Source organism: Semicossyphus pulcher, unplaced genomic scaffold (assembly GCF_022749685.1).
Source record: "Semicossyphus pulcher isolate SPU_LCO1_2020_fin unplaced genomic scaffold, fSemPul1.0.p SCAF_8, whole genome shotgun sequence".
Classification (NCBI taxonomy): domain Eukaryota; kingdom Metazoa; phylum Chordata; class Actinopteri; order Labriformes; family Labridae; genus Semicossyphus; species Semicossyphus pulcher.
The window spans coordinates 4142902-4160028 of record NW_027211759.1 but is presented as its reverse complement, the minus strand read 5'-3'; the positions used below and the strand labels follow the sequence as shown (position 1 = coordinate 4160028).

Here is a 17127-nt window from a genome sequence, read left to right as displayed (position 1 = left end):
TAAGGTAAAACATTAACAACAAACAACAAACGAAAATATAAATACTCAAATAGATACAACAGAAAAATTGAACAGTCAATAATTACAAGTTACTTTCCAAATTGATATAAACACAGTATTTCGATGATAAATATTTGTGCTTTTAATTTGAAATTATAGCTGTATTTCCGGTCTCTCACTGTATCTATCTTGACGCAGCTCTGGTTAAACCGTTTCCCCAGTTATCATTCCAACAGAGGGACTTCATCACTGACGTTCACCCATCCACCTGTCACTCCCTCCCTGTGACCGAGGAAAACATTTCTTTTTGACATTTTTAAAGGGGATTTTAATTTAAAAAAATGGCAAGCAGCTTCTCAAGAATCCTGTCTTCCAAACGAAAAATTGGGATCCTGTCGTTGGTTGGAGGATCGGTAACGGCTGGATTCCTGCTCCACCGGGAACATGTCAGCGCAGGAGTGCCTGTACGCAGGAGTTACCCCGCTAGGTAACGATACCCCGCCGGCCATGGGTTCATAAATACGTTGTATGTCATTATGTCCATTATAAGGTTTGTTTTTTGATATTAAGAATGTTAGTTTATTTGTAATTTAATAAACATGGCGGAGTTGGAGTCATCAAAGTAACCTTGCTAACAGAACGCAATCTGAAAAAGGGGGCATTTAAGGTAACCACCCCAGAAGCGTCAATAACATTGGCATCGAGAAAAATTGGAACATTTTCTAATTAAATATGATCATTATAAAAAAGAATACTTAAAATGATAAGAAATATAGAAATTTAAATATGCTGTTATTTCAAAGCAATTTACAAAGAAGGAATATTAATTTAGGTTGCCATACGACGCGAACCAAAGCCAGTTAACACTGAACGCACCCATTTCTAACAGTACAACTACGTATGTTTCTGTCATATAAGTGTTTTGTCGGGTAACAAATGTATGTGTGTTTTCTTAATCATAGGGGCACAAAAGGGAAAAAGCACACTACACAAACATTCTAATATAATACAGATTTAAATTAACACACCACTTATTGCATGATGTAAAGTAAATGTCACATATAAAAATGTCTGCCTGTATTTTACTCGTCGTTGAAAGAACTACAAGGGTGCCCCCCCCCCTGCACCAGATCTCAGGGGACATATTTTACCTCGTCACTTGTGCAGTATAGGAGGATATAGATATGACTGTAACGACAGAGCAATAGAATAATAAAAGATATTCAGAGGTTGGTGTGGTGATGCGTACGTGTCCTGCAACACGTCTGCATGCTTTATAAAGCAGTGCATATATACAGGTCAGTAAAACCATAACTGCTGCTCTGATACAAAACCCAGCCCAGAGTGTTGCATAACTGTCACGCTGAAAATGCACCTACAGCACCATGATTATTTATTTATCTATTTCTCAATGTAACAAACTATAAAGGCACTGACATTGGTTTGCAGATGAGTTCAGCTGTTTATCTGAGGAGTAACCAAACAGTGCTTCACCCATTTGTGCCAAAAGACTCTGTTTACTATGATCAGGAAAAATGCCAAACCATTTCTTCTGACTTGTTCCAAGTCTTGCAATCAGGTGTGGACATACTTTGGGTGAGTATCTAAAAGTACAACTTTGTATTTTTAGATCACTTGAAAAATCATTCTTAATGATTTAACTGCCAAAGGCCACTTCCACCAAAGGAAAATCATAAAATCAGTTGCCAACACAACTGGCTCTCTCTTATCAAGCCTTATTGATACAGTATAACCTGAATCCTGCTGCTCACGTACGTCCTACTTTCTACTATCAATCATTAAAACAACTATTAAGCTGAAAATATGGTTGGACGGGGCTGTCTGGAGAATAATAGCCAAGAATTGTGCTCTTTGAATCAAATAAAATAGACAAATAATTGTTTTAAAAGCACTTATACCACATATCTTACAGGCTTATAAAGGGTTAGAGATTTACACATTGGTATTAGATAGTTTTCTTACCAAAGTAACTATGTAACACCAATAAGAGCATAGATCATGTTTTTTTAATTGAATACTGCTGTAATAATAATTAAAATGATACTTTAGCAATAAATGTTCTGCACTGCATCGCCCTGCAGGGGGTCACAAGTGACCAGTGAGTCATCCATCTATTGTTCCTTTTAGAAATATGTGCCTTGGCACCCTGACCAGACAGCTTGTTGGCCTTTTTAAATCCTGCAATAACAACAGACTCCAGAGCATATTGCATGATGAGCACATATTGGAGCACATTCAGTGTAATGACACCTGCAGCCACCTGTCTTTTTCTGGCTCTGAAACATACCCCTGTGGCTTTGGATGCGGCACTGTGCAGCCTTCGTTGCATCTCTCGCCCTCGTTTCCTGCAATCTCTCCTGGAGCTTTTAAATGGTAATGATTAACACAAGAACACTGGAGTAGCCGACACTGTGCTAGCAAAGATAACGCTGACCATCTTTTCAGCTCATTGTTGTGGAACAATTGGGATCTTTGCTTTTGTGTAGCAGGATGGGAAAAGGCCAAGTTTCTCCATGTCAAAAAATATCTTATTCATAACCATCAGTTATTGTGTCATATTATATGTCTAAGTCGACCTTGTCTGTTAGCACACAGCAGGACCGTTAAGCTACTTAGTCTGTGCTGCTTTTGCAGTCTTGTCATGCAAACCCCAATTTAATTCCATCCTCGGCCATAAAAGAAAGTATGTGATTGGATGAAAGCCAGATTGGGACAGCAGCCTCTCTGTGTTTGTGTACCTGCCTGCCTAAAGCCTCAATAATTCATATGAATATAGAGGTGAATTGGTGATTAGTCTGTTTTTGTTTATTCAGCAGCATTATTTCACAATATGAATATAAATCTAAAAGCTTTCTTTGCCTTCAGCAGTGAAATAACGGCACTTTTAGCATCTCATGAAGATTTAAAGGTTGAATTTAGCCAGCCTGTTGGAAGTGAACTCTGCCTGTCAGGTTGCTCATCCATTTCATCCTCCAGCCCAAAAGTCAGTTGTCATCAATGTATGCCACATAGCATTAGAGATGTTGTGTTACCGTTTCTTCCTTCCTGGTACCCTTGATTCCTATACCTAGACAGCAAACTGAGTACCCCTCCGATACCAGTGACAAAGAAAATGTACCTAAAACACTGGTTGCTGATATTCTGCAAGCTGTGACTAATGTTACTCTCTCCGCCAGCACTGCACTGTTGTTCTTTGTTATACTCACAGGATAACTTAGCTGAAACCAGTTAATGTTTTGGGGGCTGATAAACAATGATATCGAATCAGAGTATTGACAGGCGTAGTTGCTGTTACCTGATGCTGCATTTTAGGCTGTGTTGAAGCCTAACAAGCAAAACCTAGATCGTGATTTGCTGCAGGATAGACTTCTATAACATTCTTCTTACAGTATGCTGTATTGTCGGTTTAACAGGATTGGTGTGATAACATCAGAATGTGACTCAAAAAGGCTCATTGCCCCCTCTTTCTCCTGGATGGCTCATCTGAGAGAACATCGCGATGGCGTGCTGAGAAACTGAAAATCAAACAAGCCAAATTTAGGCTGAAAAAAATCGTTCCACTTTAACATACAACCGTACTTAGTATTTTATCACATTCATGTCTGCGAGTACCCGCCTAATGTCCCTGCGTCTCCTACATCTTTCTCACCGAGGCGTCCCATAGCCAGGTATTTTACAGTTTGGACAGCAGTAACCTGTGTATGTCCAATGAGGAAGTGACCTTGAGTAAGTGACTTATTCCACACCTGCGCTGAGGGCACAGCTCCATAATCAAACTGTACCCAGGCTGTCTACTAAAGAGACAAAGATCGACGCAGTAATATGTTATCTTACGTTTGTATGTGTGCAGTGCGGAGTACCCTGACCTGCGCAAACACAACAACTGCATGGCCAGTCACCTGACACCTGCCATCTATGCCAAGCTGTGTGATAAGGCCACCCCCAACGGTTACACGCTGGACCAGGCCATCCAGACGGGCGTGGACAACCCAGGACACCCCTTCATCAAGACCGTCGGCATGGTGGCAGGAGACGAGGAGTCTTACGAGGTCAGACATTATTTTACCTGTTCAAACACAAACACAGACATCTCCACACTGTGGGTGAACAGAAGGGACTGACACTTCTTTTATATTATAAAGCGTATAGTCTAGACCTTACCTTTATTAAAAGAGTTTCTGTTATGATTTTTTCTACATTAATGAAACTGACTAGACCTGAAGTGACATCTGCAAAGCATCTACTGCAAAGCTGATTGGACCATAGACGGCTTTTTGGAGCCAGAGAGTACGCAAGGGGTAAACAAATGATATCCAAAGTTATCCAGTTATACAGTCACTGGCCATGGCTAAATTATTAACTGGCTGTTTGCTAGTTAGCAAGCTAAAAAGCCAGACATGGATACCAGCTCATTCGTACGAACATATAAATAAAATAAACATAGTTTTAAAAAAAACTGGCACAGACTTCTTGGAAGGTCTGTTTTCCAAACCACTGGCACCAACAACCTCATAGGCAGCCGAGGTGTCATGTTCAGTGACTCACAGTAGCTCATTTGATGCCACTTTCAAACAGCTGACATACGTCATAAAGGAAAACAATGTCCCCCAGTCCCCAACGTGATCGTCACTTTGTCGTTTCCATAATATTGTATTTGCTTTAGTTTGTTGTCTCTTCTACCAAACCGCTGACACAAACAGCTGATCCGACACCGTACGCTGCAGGTGTAGTAACACCAATGTTGTCATGAATAGGTAAATAGGTAAACACTGTAGAGACACAAACAGTTTTTATGTCAGGCTAAAAACATGGTCACTTCTGCTGTAATGGGTCTTAATGTTGATGACTAACCTGTGACACCAGCCTCACCTTGCCATTGGAGGAGGCACTTCCACTTTGGCCATTTGTCATTTACCAGTACAAATGCAATTTCCTTTTACATCTCAGGCTCACTCCTACTCCCTATTACTCTGAGGACTATTTCAACATAGATGACGCCTCTTTATTCATCCAAAACGTTCGGGAAATTGACCCCACCCCAACCAAAAAAATACATCCAACCTCCATGTCCTGTTTCAGAGAAAGCAATTGTTACAGCACAGGAGATGAGGTTTTACAATTTTAGGTTAGGACACCTCTTTTGGGATGTCTCTGTGTCTATGTATAGTTTGGCTCTTACTTTATTTCCATTTAAAGGCCACTAAAATATAAGACTTCTTACAGTTGTCTTTGTATTGTTAAATGGATAGCAACTATGGATTCGGAGTGGGAGTTTTAAGGTTCAGCTGCAGGTCAGGGGAGAGGTCGTGTCATTTCCAAAGAGTATGTTAATCATTCTTGACAGTGCACTTTTTTGACGATTGTTAATCATCAGATTTCAAATATCTAGTGCACAATGGCAGCTTGAGAAGTCTTTTCTTAAACTTATAATTGTGTGTTGCAGGTATTTTCAGACCTGCTGGACCCTGTCATCAAAGAGAGACACAACGGCTACGACCCCCGCACCATGACACACCCCACCGACCTGGACTCCAGCAAGGTGATACTATAAGTGAAACACAGACAGATCATTTCAGTCTGCAGGCTGGTAACTGTAATGTATTATTATAAACAATTATATATCTCAATAAGCAAATGTTTTATGACTTACTATTTGTTTTAAGTAAAGCTAGGATTTAACTGGTTTGGCAAGATATAACATGCACCTTATTATACTGTTGCTCACACTGCAATCCAGTATCAAATACACAAGATATTCAGTAGTCAATGGATGTAATGTTTGGATAACCAGTGCTATGATTACTCAGAGAGACAGCAGGACTTAAGAAAACATGGCCTCACAGAACCTCTTCCTATTTTATTTATCAAATGTGTATTTAATTGGGCTTTATTCCAGTAGGTCTTAGTAAGAACAAATGTAGGTCTTTCACACTCCTGTCCGTCTTTCTTTCAGCTCCAGTCGGGCCACTTTGACGAGCGCTACGTGCTGTCGTCCAGGGTGAGAACAGGCCGCAGTATCCGGGGGCTGAGTCTGCCCCCCGCCTGCACTCGGGCGGAGCGCAGGGAGGTGGAGAGGGTGGTGGTAGACGCCCTCTCAGGCCTGAAGGATGACCTGGCTGGGAGGTACTACAGTCTCACCCAGATGACAGACAAAGAGCAGCAACAGCTCATTGATGTGAGTCATGCAGGGATGCTGCTGTATGTGTAACATTGATAATATACCACGTTTTTGCTTCTTTTCATTAAAATACTTGTTTGGGAGAAGACAGTTATGTGACAATTCCAGTTTCCCCTTGTATATTGTTTGTTTTGTGGATTTTTTCCTTATCTCAGTCCAGTGGGAGGGAGGGTGTCATGTGCATAACGCGGAAAGTGGAAAATTTGGGATTTGTTATATTGGGCTATATATAACTTAAATAGACTTGATTTAACTTGCAGAGGGGGAAAAGCAGAGCACATGTTTATATGATAAGCAATCAGAATTCATCTGCAGTGGTATTTTTGTCCCACCCACAATGTTAAAGATTGACTGATTGAATACTGACCACTCTACATTTTCCCTGCTTCAGCTATACCCATTGTTGGCTCTTTGAATATAAAACTGCTGTTCTTTGTATTTATGATAGGACCACTTCCTGTTTGACAAGCCTGTGTCACCCCTCCTGACGTGTGCTGGTATGGCTCGAGACTGGCCAGATGCACGTGGTATCTGGTAAGTTAAAACAAAACAGGGTTGTTTTTTTTATATATTATTACATGTCATAAGCACAGTATTCTTTCAACGTTAAACAATAAGTCGTGTATTGAAACCTTCAGTTAATCATTTGTACAACTTCTCTGTTGTTTACATTGGTATTCCAGCGTCAGTTCATGTGGCATGTGACCTTTCCTTGTTTGAGATGTGAATTCTGTAACTTTGGGTAAAAGCTGCCCTAGTTAGGTGATTTGGTGCCGAATCGTTAAGACAACTTACTTGCTTGTTCATTAAACTGTGATCACAGGTGGAAAGGAAAATACAGTCATGTGTGATCATTACGAGGACTGATAATAATGTAAATCATAAGATACAACTAATCTCAAGGTCCCAGGATTGACCTGATCATACATATGTTCACCTGACATCGCCAGACCAATCCCCAAATGCAAATTAGTATTGAACCTGTCTGTTCGTTATCCACAGGCGCAGACCTAAGTTCCTCTGGAAACTAGGCTATTGAATTAATTAGCTGGCTCAAACATCCAATTCTTATGGCTTCTAGTTCAACATAATAAAAAGACATTTTGCAAGACAAAATAATGACACAATTAAAGATTTAGAATATCCCACATCAGCCGCACCCATCTTGCTTACAGTAACAACTCAGTGAAGCTTAGACCTGCCAAATATTTGGCAAATGAACATGGCGCAACCTGAATCAGGATGGATGTAAATCTGTCTGAACAGAAGTAGCACCAAACACACCTCCCCCAGAACAAATACAGGATCATCAACATTCATGTGGTTTCCAGGCTCCTTATTAAAGAATGATGGAATCAACAGAGTCATCCCTCCTATAAATAAATAGAGAACAACTGAATCTTTAAGCCTTTGAATTAAAACATGATCAGCAGTGTCAAAGGCAGTTCCAAGGTTCTTCCAAGGATCTTTTAAAATCAGTGTTGATTATGATGTCTAACCCTAACCCTCATGAATCCCCCCCCCGGGGATCAATAAAGTATTATCTTATGTTTCCCTACTACTTCTCTTCCTAAACATCGTCAATTTAAAAATATTTTGTGAAGTATTCAGCTTAAAAGTGTGATATTTTAGATTCATCCGCAGCAAATAATTCCAAATGGATGCACTGTCAGTTGTTTGTCTTTGGTAAAAGTGAGATAATATCACGCTGAAGAGAGGATTAAGAGGGAAATCCTTCCCTCCATTTAAGACAGACCATTTGGGATGCATGTAGGTTTGTCCGTTTTTAAGGAGATGTCTCAGACGGCCATAATTATCCTTTAGGAGACCTAACAGAGCAGGTTAAAGACTTCATCTGCTGTATCATTCACTCAAGATCTCTAGAGTACGAGAAGAATTACACCGTGAACTGTTGACTGCCAATGAGGAGAAGGGTAGGGTGAGCCTGAGGTATTCAAGAAGTAAGAAATTGTTCTTGTATTATAAAAAATGTATTTGATGGTCAGTTTGTAGCTTGCTGATTGTCTGATCACTGATCTGCTGTTTTAATTTATTTGTAAATAGAGTGGCTTTATATATAAAGTCAACTTAAGGAGTTTTCGATGGTTATGAAACAGACTGAAATAGTTCTGATGACTCTATATGACCTACAGAAGCAAACCAGACCATCGGCGACAAGGTTGAATTCTATATAGTTATTTTTAATGTCTGAAACTCCGGGCAGGGGGTAGCCGTCAGATGAAGCCATTAACTGCACGCTGTCTTTGTGTTAAGCTTAATAGTAGAACTGGATGCCAAAAGCAGACACACTCACAGGAGGCAGAATACAGGTAATCCTGTTTAATAAGAACTTAGGTAACAGGCAGCAGAATAACTGTGGCACAAAAAAAAACTTCCTGGGCTCAGGACGGAGAACAGGTGAGGCTTGGCGTGGAAAGACTGACGCTGGTGTAACAGGTATCTTTGGCGAGGAAAAAACAAGGTCAAAAAACAGGTTTACAGAGTCAGTAGTAACACTTAGCATCTGCATCGGCCTTGTCGAGTTACCACTTGGAGAAGACGGAACGAACTGGCGAAGAGTAGAGAGCTTGACCAGGCTTAAGTACAGCAGCAGGTGGAGAATGGCTTGATGAGAATGAACTGCAGGTGTGAGAGTGGAGTAAAAGTAGGTCAACCACGCCCAGCCTGAAAACAAGGACAAGACAGACAACACACACAAGGGAGGGAAAAAACACAGGGAAAACACAAGGAACTGGCGAATCTTAACACTCACAAAAGTGAGCGATAGATAGATATGACTGTTAAAGAAAGCAGGATGAGATTGTCCACAGGGGGCGCCAAAATCAACACAAACCGAAAGTTCCTCACAGGAGCTTTAAGGTTGCAAAATTTAGATTCAACTTTTAGATTCCAAAATATCGAAGCAGTGCTCCATCAGAAACTCTTAAACATCCTGATGTTTCTGTTTTGTCCCAAAGTTATCGGAGAAAGGTTTTTTTTATCTGATTATTAATGCTGTTTTGTTAGGAAAGTCAATAACTTGATTTTCGTTGATAATTATAACATTTGAGTAAATTAATATCAATAGAATCCACTCATATTTTTGATAAAGCGGGGGAATTATGCTGTTTCACATTTTAAGACACATATATAATGTTACAATGTTGGACGTTTCAAATCTGTAGGTATCTGTCGGAGTAATCCCCAGGCTCCTCAGCTCAGTCTGCAGGCTGCTGTGAACGCCGGGTTTCACACAGTTTTTTCTACATGCTGCACTTTGTGACGTCACAAAGTGCAGCCTCAGCAGGCCTTCGGAGAGCTGGCCAATCAGAAGAAAGTGGGCTTGTAGGGGCGGGGTTTCTTAAAGGGACAGAGCTGACTGAGTGGTTTCAGGCAGAGGCTGTATGAGGGCCTGCAGAGCACCAGTGTGAGAAACATGAGGTTTTTTCAACTGTTAATTATGCTAAGCTACTCCACAGGTATTACAGACAGAGTGAAATATGAAGCTTGAAATTGGCATAATACCCCCCTCTCACTTTTTCCTCTTGCTGGAGGCTATAAGCAGGTCAGAGCAAAAAAATGATGTAACCATAATCTTCCACTGTCCCGAATAAAGTCTTTTTAAAGCAGATTTTTTTTCACTTTCATATTTAACAGTTTGTGAAAATTGACCCCTAGTTAATTTTAGGGGCTTTTAATGAACTCTCCTATCACTTGTACTCTGACATGATACCACCAATAATCTCATCACCCCATCGCTGAGCTCTGTTGGAGGTCTATTAGCAGGCAGGCCTGCCTCAGCATTGAGTTTCAGCGTGTGCCCAGGAATAGCCTAATGCAACGTGTTAGCCAGCCAAAATCAATCACCACCCTCCCTCCTCTCTCCTCCTGCCAGCCGGTATCAGCCAGCCTCTCCCTCCTCTGCTCTCCTTAATAATTCACCTTCACTTCATCCCTCCATCATCCCTTCCTTCAGTTTCACTGGCAGCTGTGGCTCAGTCTGCTCTACTTTCATTCCTTCTAATACTCTTTTTTGTTTCACTCCTTCTCTGTCTTTTAAGTATCCTGCACTGCTGTTTTTCTTGTAGCTGCTCTCTCTCTCTCTCGTCCGCTCCCAAATCCGCTGTGTCCATAACCTCTCTATTACCTTATTAAATCTCTAACAATATTAAGGAGGTCAGTCTGGACAAAAAGCCTCTGTAGTGGCTGACACTGGCTGTGTGCGCTTTATAATTTGAAGCATGATGATTTAACTAAGAGCAAACCTGTGTGGACGACCAGACATTTTGATCAACGCTACTTGTACAATAAAGTTATGCAACATTCAGCAACTGGGGGAGTTACAAGTAAATAACTGTTACAAGTAAATAACTGAAGAACAAAAAAAACCCTGACCCATGAGGATCAACACTTTCAATATACCTTCTCTCTGTGCAGGCACAACAATGAGAAGACCTTCCTGATCTGGGTCAACGAGGAGGATCACACCAGGGTCATCTCCATGGAGAAGGGAGGGAACATGAAGCGGGTCTTTGAGAGGTTCTGCAGAGGCCTGAAGGAGGTACGGCCGTGTTTGTGTACATGTGTGATTGTGAAAGATTTTAAGTCGTGAGAGACTTCAGCTGAGTTTGAAATGAGGAGAGGAAACGTTTCATTTACTCTGTTTTCAATGCGTCTCAGGAAGTAGCGAGGGTCTTATCTCAGTTTCAGACATATACGTCTGCATTTGGTTTCAAAACCTGTCTGAAACCACTCTTTTGGATTTTGCTGAGTTGCTTGGATATTTATAACATCATGATTGGATGCAAAACGACAAGCTATCTAATTAAGTAAATATACTGTGTATTGAGTGACTCTGCTTGTGCAGTGTTCACTTGAGGGGAGATTGAGGGTACAGGGCATGTGGGGACACGTTGCTGTTCCTTATGCGGCTAAATAAGTTCTGTTACATCGAATGTTAGCTCTGACATAAATGCTTCTGGTCTGGTCTAGGTCCCTTTAAAGTCTTTGTGTTGTCTCGGTCCCGATGCACTCTGGTATTGGTCATGACTTGTTTTTGACACCAACACTACCAGGTCAAAGGGCACAGTTTGGTTTGCAGAATCCTGGGGTTAGTTGAGCATGATTGAAGTAAGTTAAAGTGCACTTCTGTGCAGCATGTTTTAGTGAGCAGCTGTAACAGACATGTCCCTCTGCCATCCAATGATTGTGCAGATTAAATCAGCCAAACGTGTCGGTATTAACACAGCGTAAAAGCATTTATTTTATGCTTGCAACAGCAAAGAACTTATATTAGTTTTAACCTTGTCTCAAGCCTGTAGACAAACTGTCTGGACATGGCCGTTCAAGCATTAGTTATTTATCAAATTGCTTATTAGTGAAACAGCAAAGGCCAACTAATATAATATCTGATGCACACTGAGGATGTGACAAAACACCTCACTGCTAGACTAGTGCCGATTTAATTCCCCCACCATGCCAGTGTTTGCCCTGCTCACTCCAACCAGGAGTCATTTAAAAGTCAAACAAGTAAACGAGTGTCCTTTCTTTACCTGACAGCTCCAAAAAAAATGTAAATTTAACAGCTCCTAACAGTGTCCTGTGTCTGAACAGAATAAACACATTAATCAAACACACCAAAGGTCACAGAATGTATGAATAAAACAGACAGACATTGTGGTGCAACTGATTCTGTCTCTCTTTAAGGTGGAGCATCTGATCCAGGAGAGAGGCTGGGAGTTCATGTGGAACGAGAGGTTCGGTTACATCCTCACCTGCCCCTCCAACCTGGGCACAGGGCTCAGGGCCGGGGTCCACGTCAAACTGCCCCTAGTGAGCAAGGTAACACAAGAGTTTATATGGAAAGATAATCATCTGATAATCACTCTTTTGTAGATAACGGAGGTTTGTTTGTGTTGTTTTAGCATTTGTGTCACTTTGACTGAAAACAGAGCGTCTGCATGGCCTTAAAAACATCAAAGAATTAAATTATGGAAGATAACCCGTCAAATTGTTTTCTCACTCTACAAGAAAATATATTTAACTGTACATTGAGCACACTAACTCCTCTCCCCCACCCTCAGGATCCCCGCTTCAGTAAGATCCTGAGCAACCTGCGTCTGCAGAAGAGAGGGACGGGTGGTGTGGACACGGCTGCTGTGGGAGGTATATTTGACATCTCCAACCTGGACCGCCTGGGACAGTCTGAGGTAGGGACACGTTGTGTATATTTAAAGTCGAGGTGAAATGAAAAATGTCATTTTAATCCTTTTAGATCACATCCCCGGTAATATTGTGCATCTATTTGACAATATAGGCCAAAAAAATACAGAAAATCCATTTCTTCATATTCTTATATCAAAATCTGATCATTTTTTCTTCCGGTAAAACTAAATTTCACGCGTGCTCACGTAAGTTAGCACGAAACAATCTCAACCAATCAATCTGCAACATTTAGCCGCAGAGCACCAAGAACGCTCGGTCAGTTAGCTAGCTGCTGCGCTGTGGAGAACGTCTGTCTACGCCCACTTCTCAACGATCAAATCAAATCCCTCTAATGATATGTCCCGCCTGCACGTCCTGTTTCACTCGGAAACACGTCACGATACGGAAGATAGATACTCTCGAAATGCCGTTTCAGCTCGACTTGAAGAATGCACAAACAGACTTTACTAACAGAGCATTCACCTGCAGAGACACGACACCGGAGTGTGTAAGAGCTAATAGGACTATGACATCTGAATGTGTTGAAAAACTCTTCAGTGACAAGTCCTCCTGTATAAACACGGTTCAGTAGTCTAACTACTCTTTGCATCCCCTGGTGCTTTTCATCATGCTTGCTTATGCTTCCTTTGCGACCTTCCTCGTCCTGCCTCACTCCCATTTAAGGCTAGGTCCAATTTATATCTGATTCATCCTTTTCAAGAAATCAGAGAAGCAATCTGGTTTGTGTCCTTGGTCGGGTCAGATTACCTGGTAATGTAAGAGTTTACAGTTCCACTTTTATTTCCCCTTAACGGCTTTTGACAATGAAATCTGGATGATAACAGAGAGAAGGATACGCAGACAGTGTCTTTAAACAATACACATTTTAGCCCTGATGCTAACATTAGCTAGCATTTTGCTGTTAAAAGAAAACAATATCACCTCCAGGTCTTGCTGAAGAATAGACAACCTGCGTTGACCGCGCCCCCCAAAACATTTTATCATCCAGACTTTTGTTTCTTCCCTCTGCCAAGCATCATGACAGCAGGTTGTCGTCAGTCTCTGAGTTGTTTACATCTGCTTCACTGTGAGATCATACAAGATCATGTGAGGTGGCTTCCTCTGGCACACATGAATAATTGAAATAATATCCTGTCTTGATTGATGTGCTGTTGTTTTCAGACAAGTGGTTTCTTCTTCTTGATGGAACCAGATTTTTTAATCAGTTAGGATTCTAAAACTCCCGTAGCACCTTCAGGAGACTAGAAGCAAGAGAAGAGGAGGCTTCTGGCGGAGCTCAAAGCCAGGAAACGCATGTTTATCCCACATTGAATTCTTTTATCAAGTGCTTGCCGTATAAATGCTGCACCTCCCCGTGTGGCACTTAGTCTGTTATGACTTCAAACTGACGCAGAGGCAATGATTACTCTTTTAGCAGCTTCGGCTCCTCTCTTCTCACATGCTACCTCACTTTGAGGAGCGTAAAATGAGGAAGAGATGCTCGTGAGGGCAGTGAGCAACCTAATGAAAAGCATTCAGTGTCATCAGTGTGTCATTTAAAGCACAGTTTACTGCCAAACATGCTGCCTTGCAAACACTAAAGACGTATCAGACGGCAGCTTGACCGTTACCGAAAGACTGTTTGATTTCTTTGGGGCACAAACGGGACAAAAACAGTTGGAGCGTATTTTTCCGACCAAAGCTGAAGATGTTTTTCTCAATTTTGAGAGGAGAAGACAGAAGTGTTCTCGTCCAGGCTGCACATGTTGTGTTTCTTTGTTATGTCCTTGGTAATGCTGTCATGCCTATGTGACAGAGTCATACAGAACAATGGAGCTGTTCTCTGCTGTTTTTATTCCCTGTTGGTTGGGGTGCACTGCTCTAATTAGCTCGTCGGATTTTCTTACTGTTACATAACGTGGAGATGTGACTCTTTGTGATTGAGGGAGCACAGTCTGCTCATTACTTCTGTGCAGGAGAAATAAATCCGGGACTTTGACGGAGAGCTTTAAGTGTTGGGAGGTAAACAGAAGCACTGTGGCCCGTCTGGCTCCTACATCCACTCCTTTTCTAAGCTTTTTGGAGCGCGTGGGCCGCTCACTGCTGTTTGGTCCTCCATCATCCAGATCACAGACTGATGAGCACTCAGGAGAGGAGCACTCTGCAGTCTGTGTCAATACGTTAATAGATGGAGGAACCGGAGAAGTAGGGCAATAATAAGAAATTGTTCCTCTTGAAGTCCATCAGATACGATACCCTGGATGTGCACAACACAAGCTCACAAGACGTCCATGGTGACTTTTAATGACTTTTTAATCAGAACTAACCTGAAATCTGATTTGGTTCTTAAGAGCAAAACATACAACCTATCTCAGGCTGCTTGTTTCTAAGCTGCAGAGCTGTTTTCATCACACACATCTACATTAATTAAATCCCTGTTACGTAATCTAAACAGCCGTGTTGTTTTTGTAAACGACAGTTGTAGGAAAGGCTATCAGCCTCTGGTTGATGCTCCCTCACAGCTCAGTTATGAGTGCAGACTGTTTGTGTTTATACAAGATTTGGCAGTGTCTGTATGTCCACGGATCAGCTGTGAGGGGAATGCAGGTGTCAGACCTGCAGGCTGCTTGTGTTTGCAGCTACTCACAGTCGCACGTCGTCACTATCCTTAAAGGGAAAGTTTGACATTTTGGGAAATTAACTTTTTCCTTTTCTTGCAAAGAGTTAGATGAATAGATTAATACAACTCCTGTGTCTGTGTTGTATATATGCAGCTTGAGACAGCAGACTGTTAGCTTAGCTCAGACTGGAAGCAGAGAGTCTGGCCCTGTCCGAAGGGAGAAAAATACACCAACCAGCACCTCTAAGTCTCACGGATTAACATGTTGTGTCTCTTCTGTTTGATCTATATGAAATTTAAAGTTTATAAAAACACTTATTATTATTATTTCTTGACTGTGACTAGTTGCCAGGCAACCACTTGAGACTGAAGCCTGTCTTTTTCTAGAAAAAAAGAGGGATAGCGGATGCTTACGGTTGCAAGGTGATAAACTCCAGGTGAACGCCAGGTGCTCTTGAAAGACTGGGCTTTCCTCAGGCGCTCTCGCACCGAGCAAAGGATTTAGTTTGAAATGCCTTTATTGAATCAGGGCAGCTCTTGTACAAATACATCAATATGAAAGAAATAATGGCAACCGGTTTCAACCGTCGTTGGGTCTTTCTCAGGGCGTGGCTAGAAAGAGTCAATGACTAAGATTAAGACTAAGATGACGGCATGTTAAATTAAATCCTTGGCTCGCTGTGAGAGCGCCTGAAGACTTTTTCTATTCTTCACGCTAAGCTACGATTATAGGAGCCTTTCTTTTTTCTTTCCCTTTGTCAAAAGTTATATACCTGGCCTTTTTATGGTGCCATCTCTACTGAGCTTTCAAGCAAGCTAAGACTGAAAGACATATACAATTCAATTCATAACTAAACATACATAGTTCATTGAGTATATTATGTTTTGTCGCTGTGTTTGTGTCATGTTGAAGACAAAAACACTGCCAACATATGGGATATTATACCACTTTTTTTATCAGGCTTATTAATACTCCTCACGACGAGTAAACCTAAATATATGTGGAAGTGCAGATTTATATTTGGAAACATACAGAATCATCAAGCTTCACAGAGTCTGCACCATGTGCTAGTAATGCTGTGGTGATTGTATTTGTTTCCCTCCCTCAGGTCCAGCTGGTGCAGACGGTGGTTGATGGCGTCAACTACCTGATCGAGTGTGAGAAGAGACTGGAGAAAGGCCAGGACATCAAGGTGCCCCCACCTCTCAAGCAGTTCAAGTAGTCACTGATCCCCGAACTCACCCCACAAACCTCTGGGCACGCGCACACACACACACATGCACAAACACCCCCTCTGTGCCCATAGATATCATAAATATCTATGTCATTGCCTCATCTATTACTACTACTACTTATCTACTCACCCCTCCCTCCCTCACCCGCCCTCTCAGTATACCTCTCTATGATATAATCTTTATGTATTACACGCAGCTATCAGGCTACACCAAACCAAGTCCCACAACACTGGGCTTCAATATGTTTGAGATGCATTTGAAGGCGTTTAATCTCAAACACAAACCTTGCTCTAACATGGCAGCAAAGATTGATGAAGGATGCACAAACTGTAGGCTGCAGCGGAGCAAAAATGTTCCGCCGGTTTGCACATCTCTGCATGGCCACACAGTATCTACAGCTCCCCTCGGCCCACCTGACCTGGCTTTACCCTGCCTCTGCCCCCTCCTGACGCATGTCCTATACTCAGTCTCCTCCCCTCTCAGCCCTGTGTGTTGTCGGTCATGACTATTATCTGGTGCTTATATACTCCATCCATTTGTGCTTTACTTTCCATTGTGGACTGTGCGTTTCTTTTCACCATTTCGAGTGGATTTGAATGTAGACTAGGGTAAAACTGAGGAGTCTTGTGCTTTCTCCGGAGGTTTCGTGTGTTTGATGACACACTGGATGTCGAAATGTAAAGTCCTAACACACACTGGCCGGGCTGGATTATGTACTGTAAGCTTCTGAAGCAATATCATTCCAGCTCATGAGTGAATGTCTCACCGTAAAGTCTTTTATTAAAGAGATCATCTATTTAACAGTACCTCCTCCTCCTCTGCCTCTCTCGCTTGTTTTTTTGTCTCTACATGGACTCGAGTTAATTCT

General features: G+C 41.7%; 1 protein-coding gene across 1 annotated transcript; it reads left to right on the top strand.

Moving 5' to 3' along the window:
* The first annotated feature begins 223 nt into the window (after positions 1-223).
* LOC138612542 (creatine kinase U-type, mitochondrial-like) lies at positions 224-17065 on the top strand. Its single transcript, XM_069685859.1, has 9 exons — positions 224-487; positions 3872-4070; positions 5465-5560; positions 5975-6196; positions 6648-6733; positions 10637-10760; positions 11906-12040; positions 12283-12408; positions 16133-17065. The coding sequence occupies exons 1-9, from the start codon at positions 342-344 to the stop codon at positions 16244-16246; spliced, it is 1248 nt and encodes a 415-aa protein (XP_069541960.1). The 5' UTR covers positions 224-341; the 3' UTR covers positions 16247-17065.
* Positions 17066-17127: the final 62 nt, after the last annotated feature.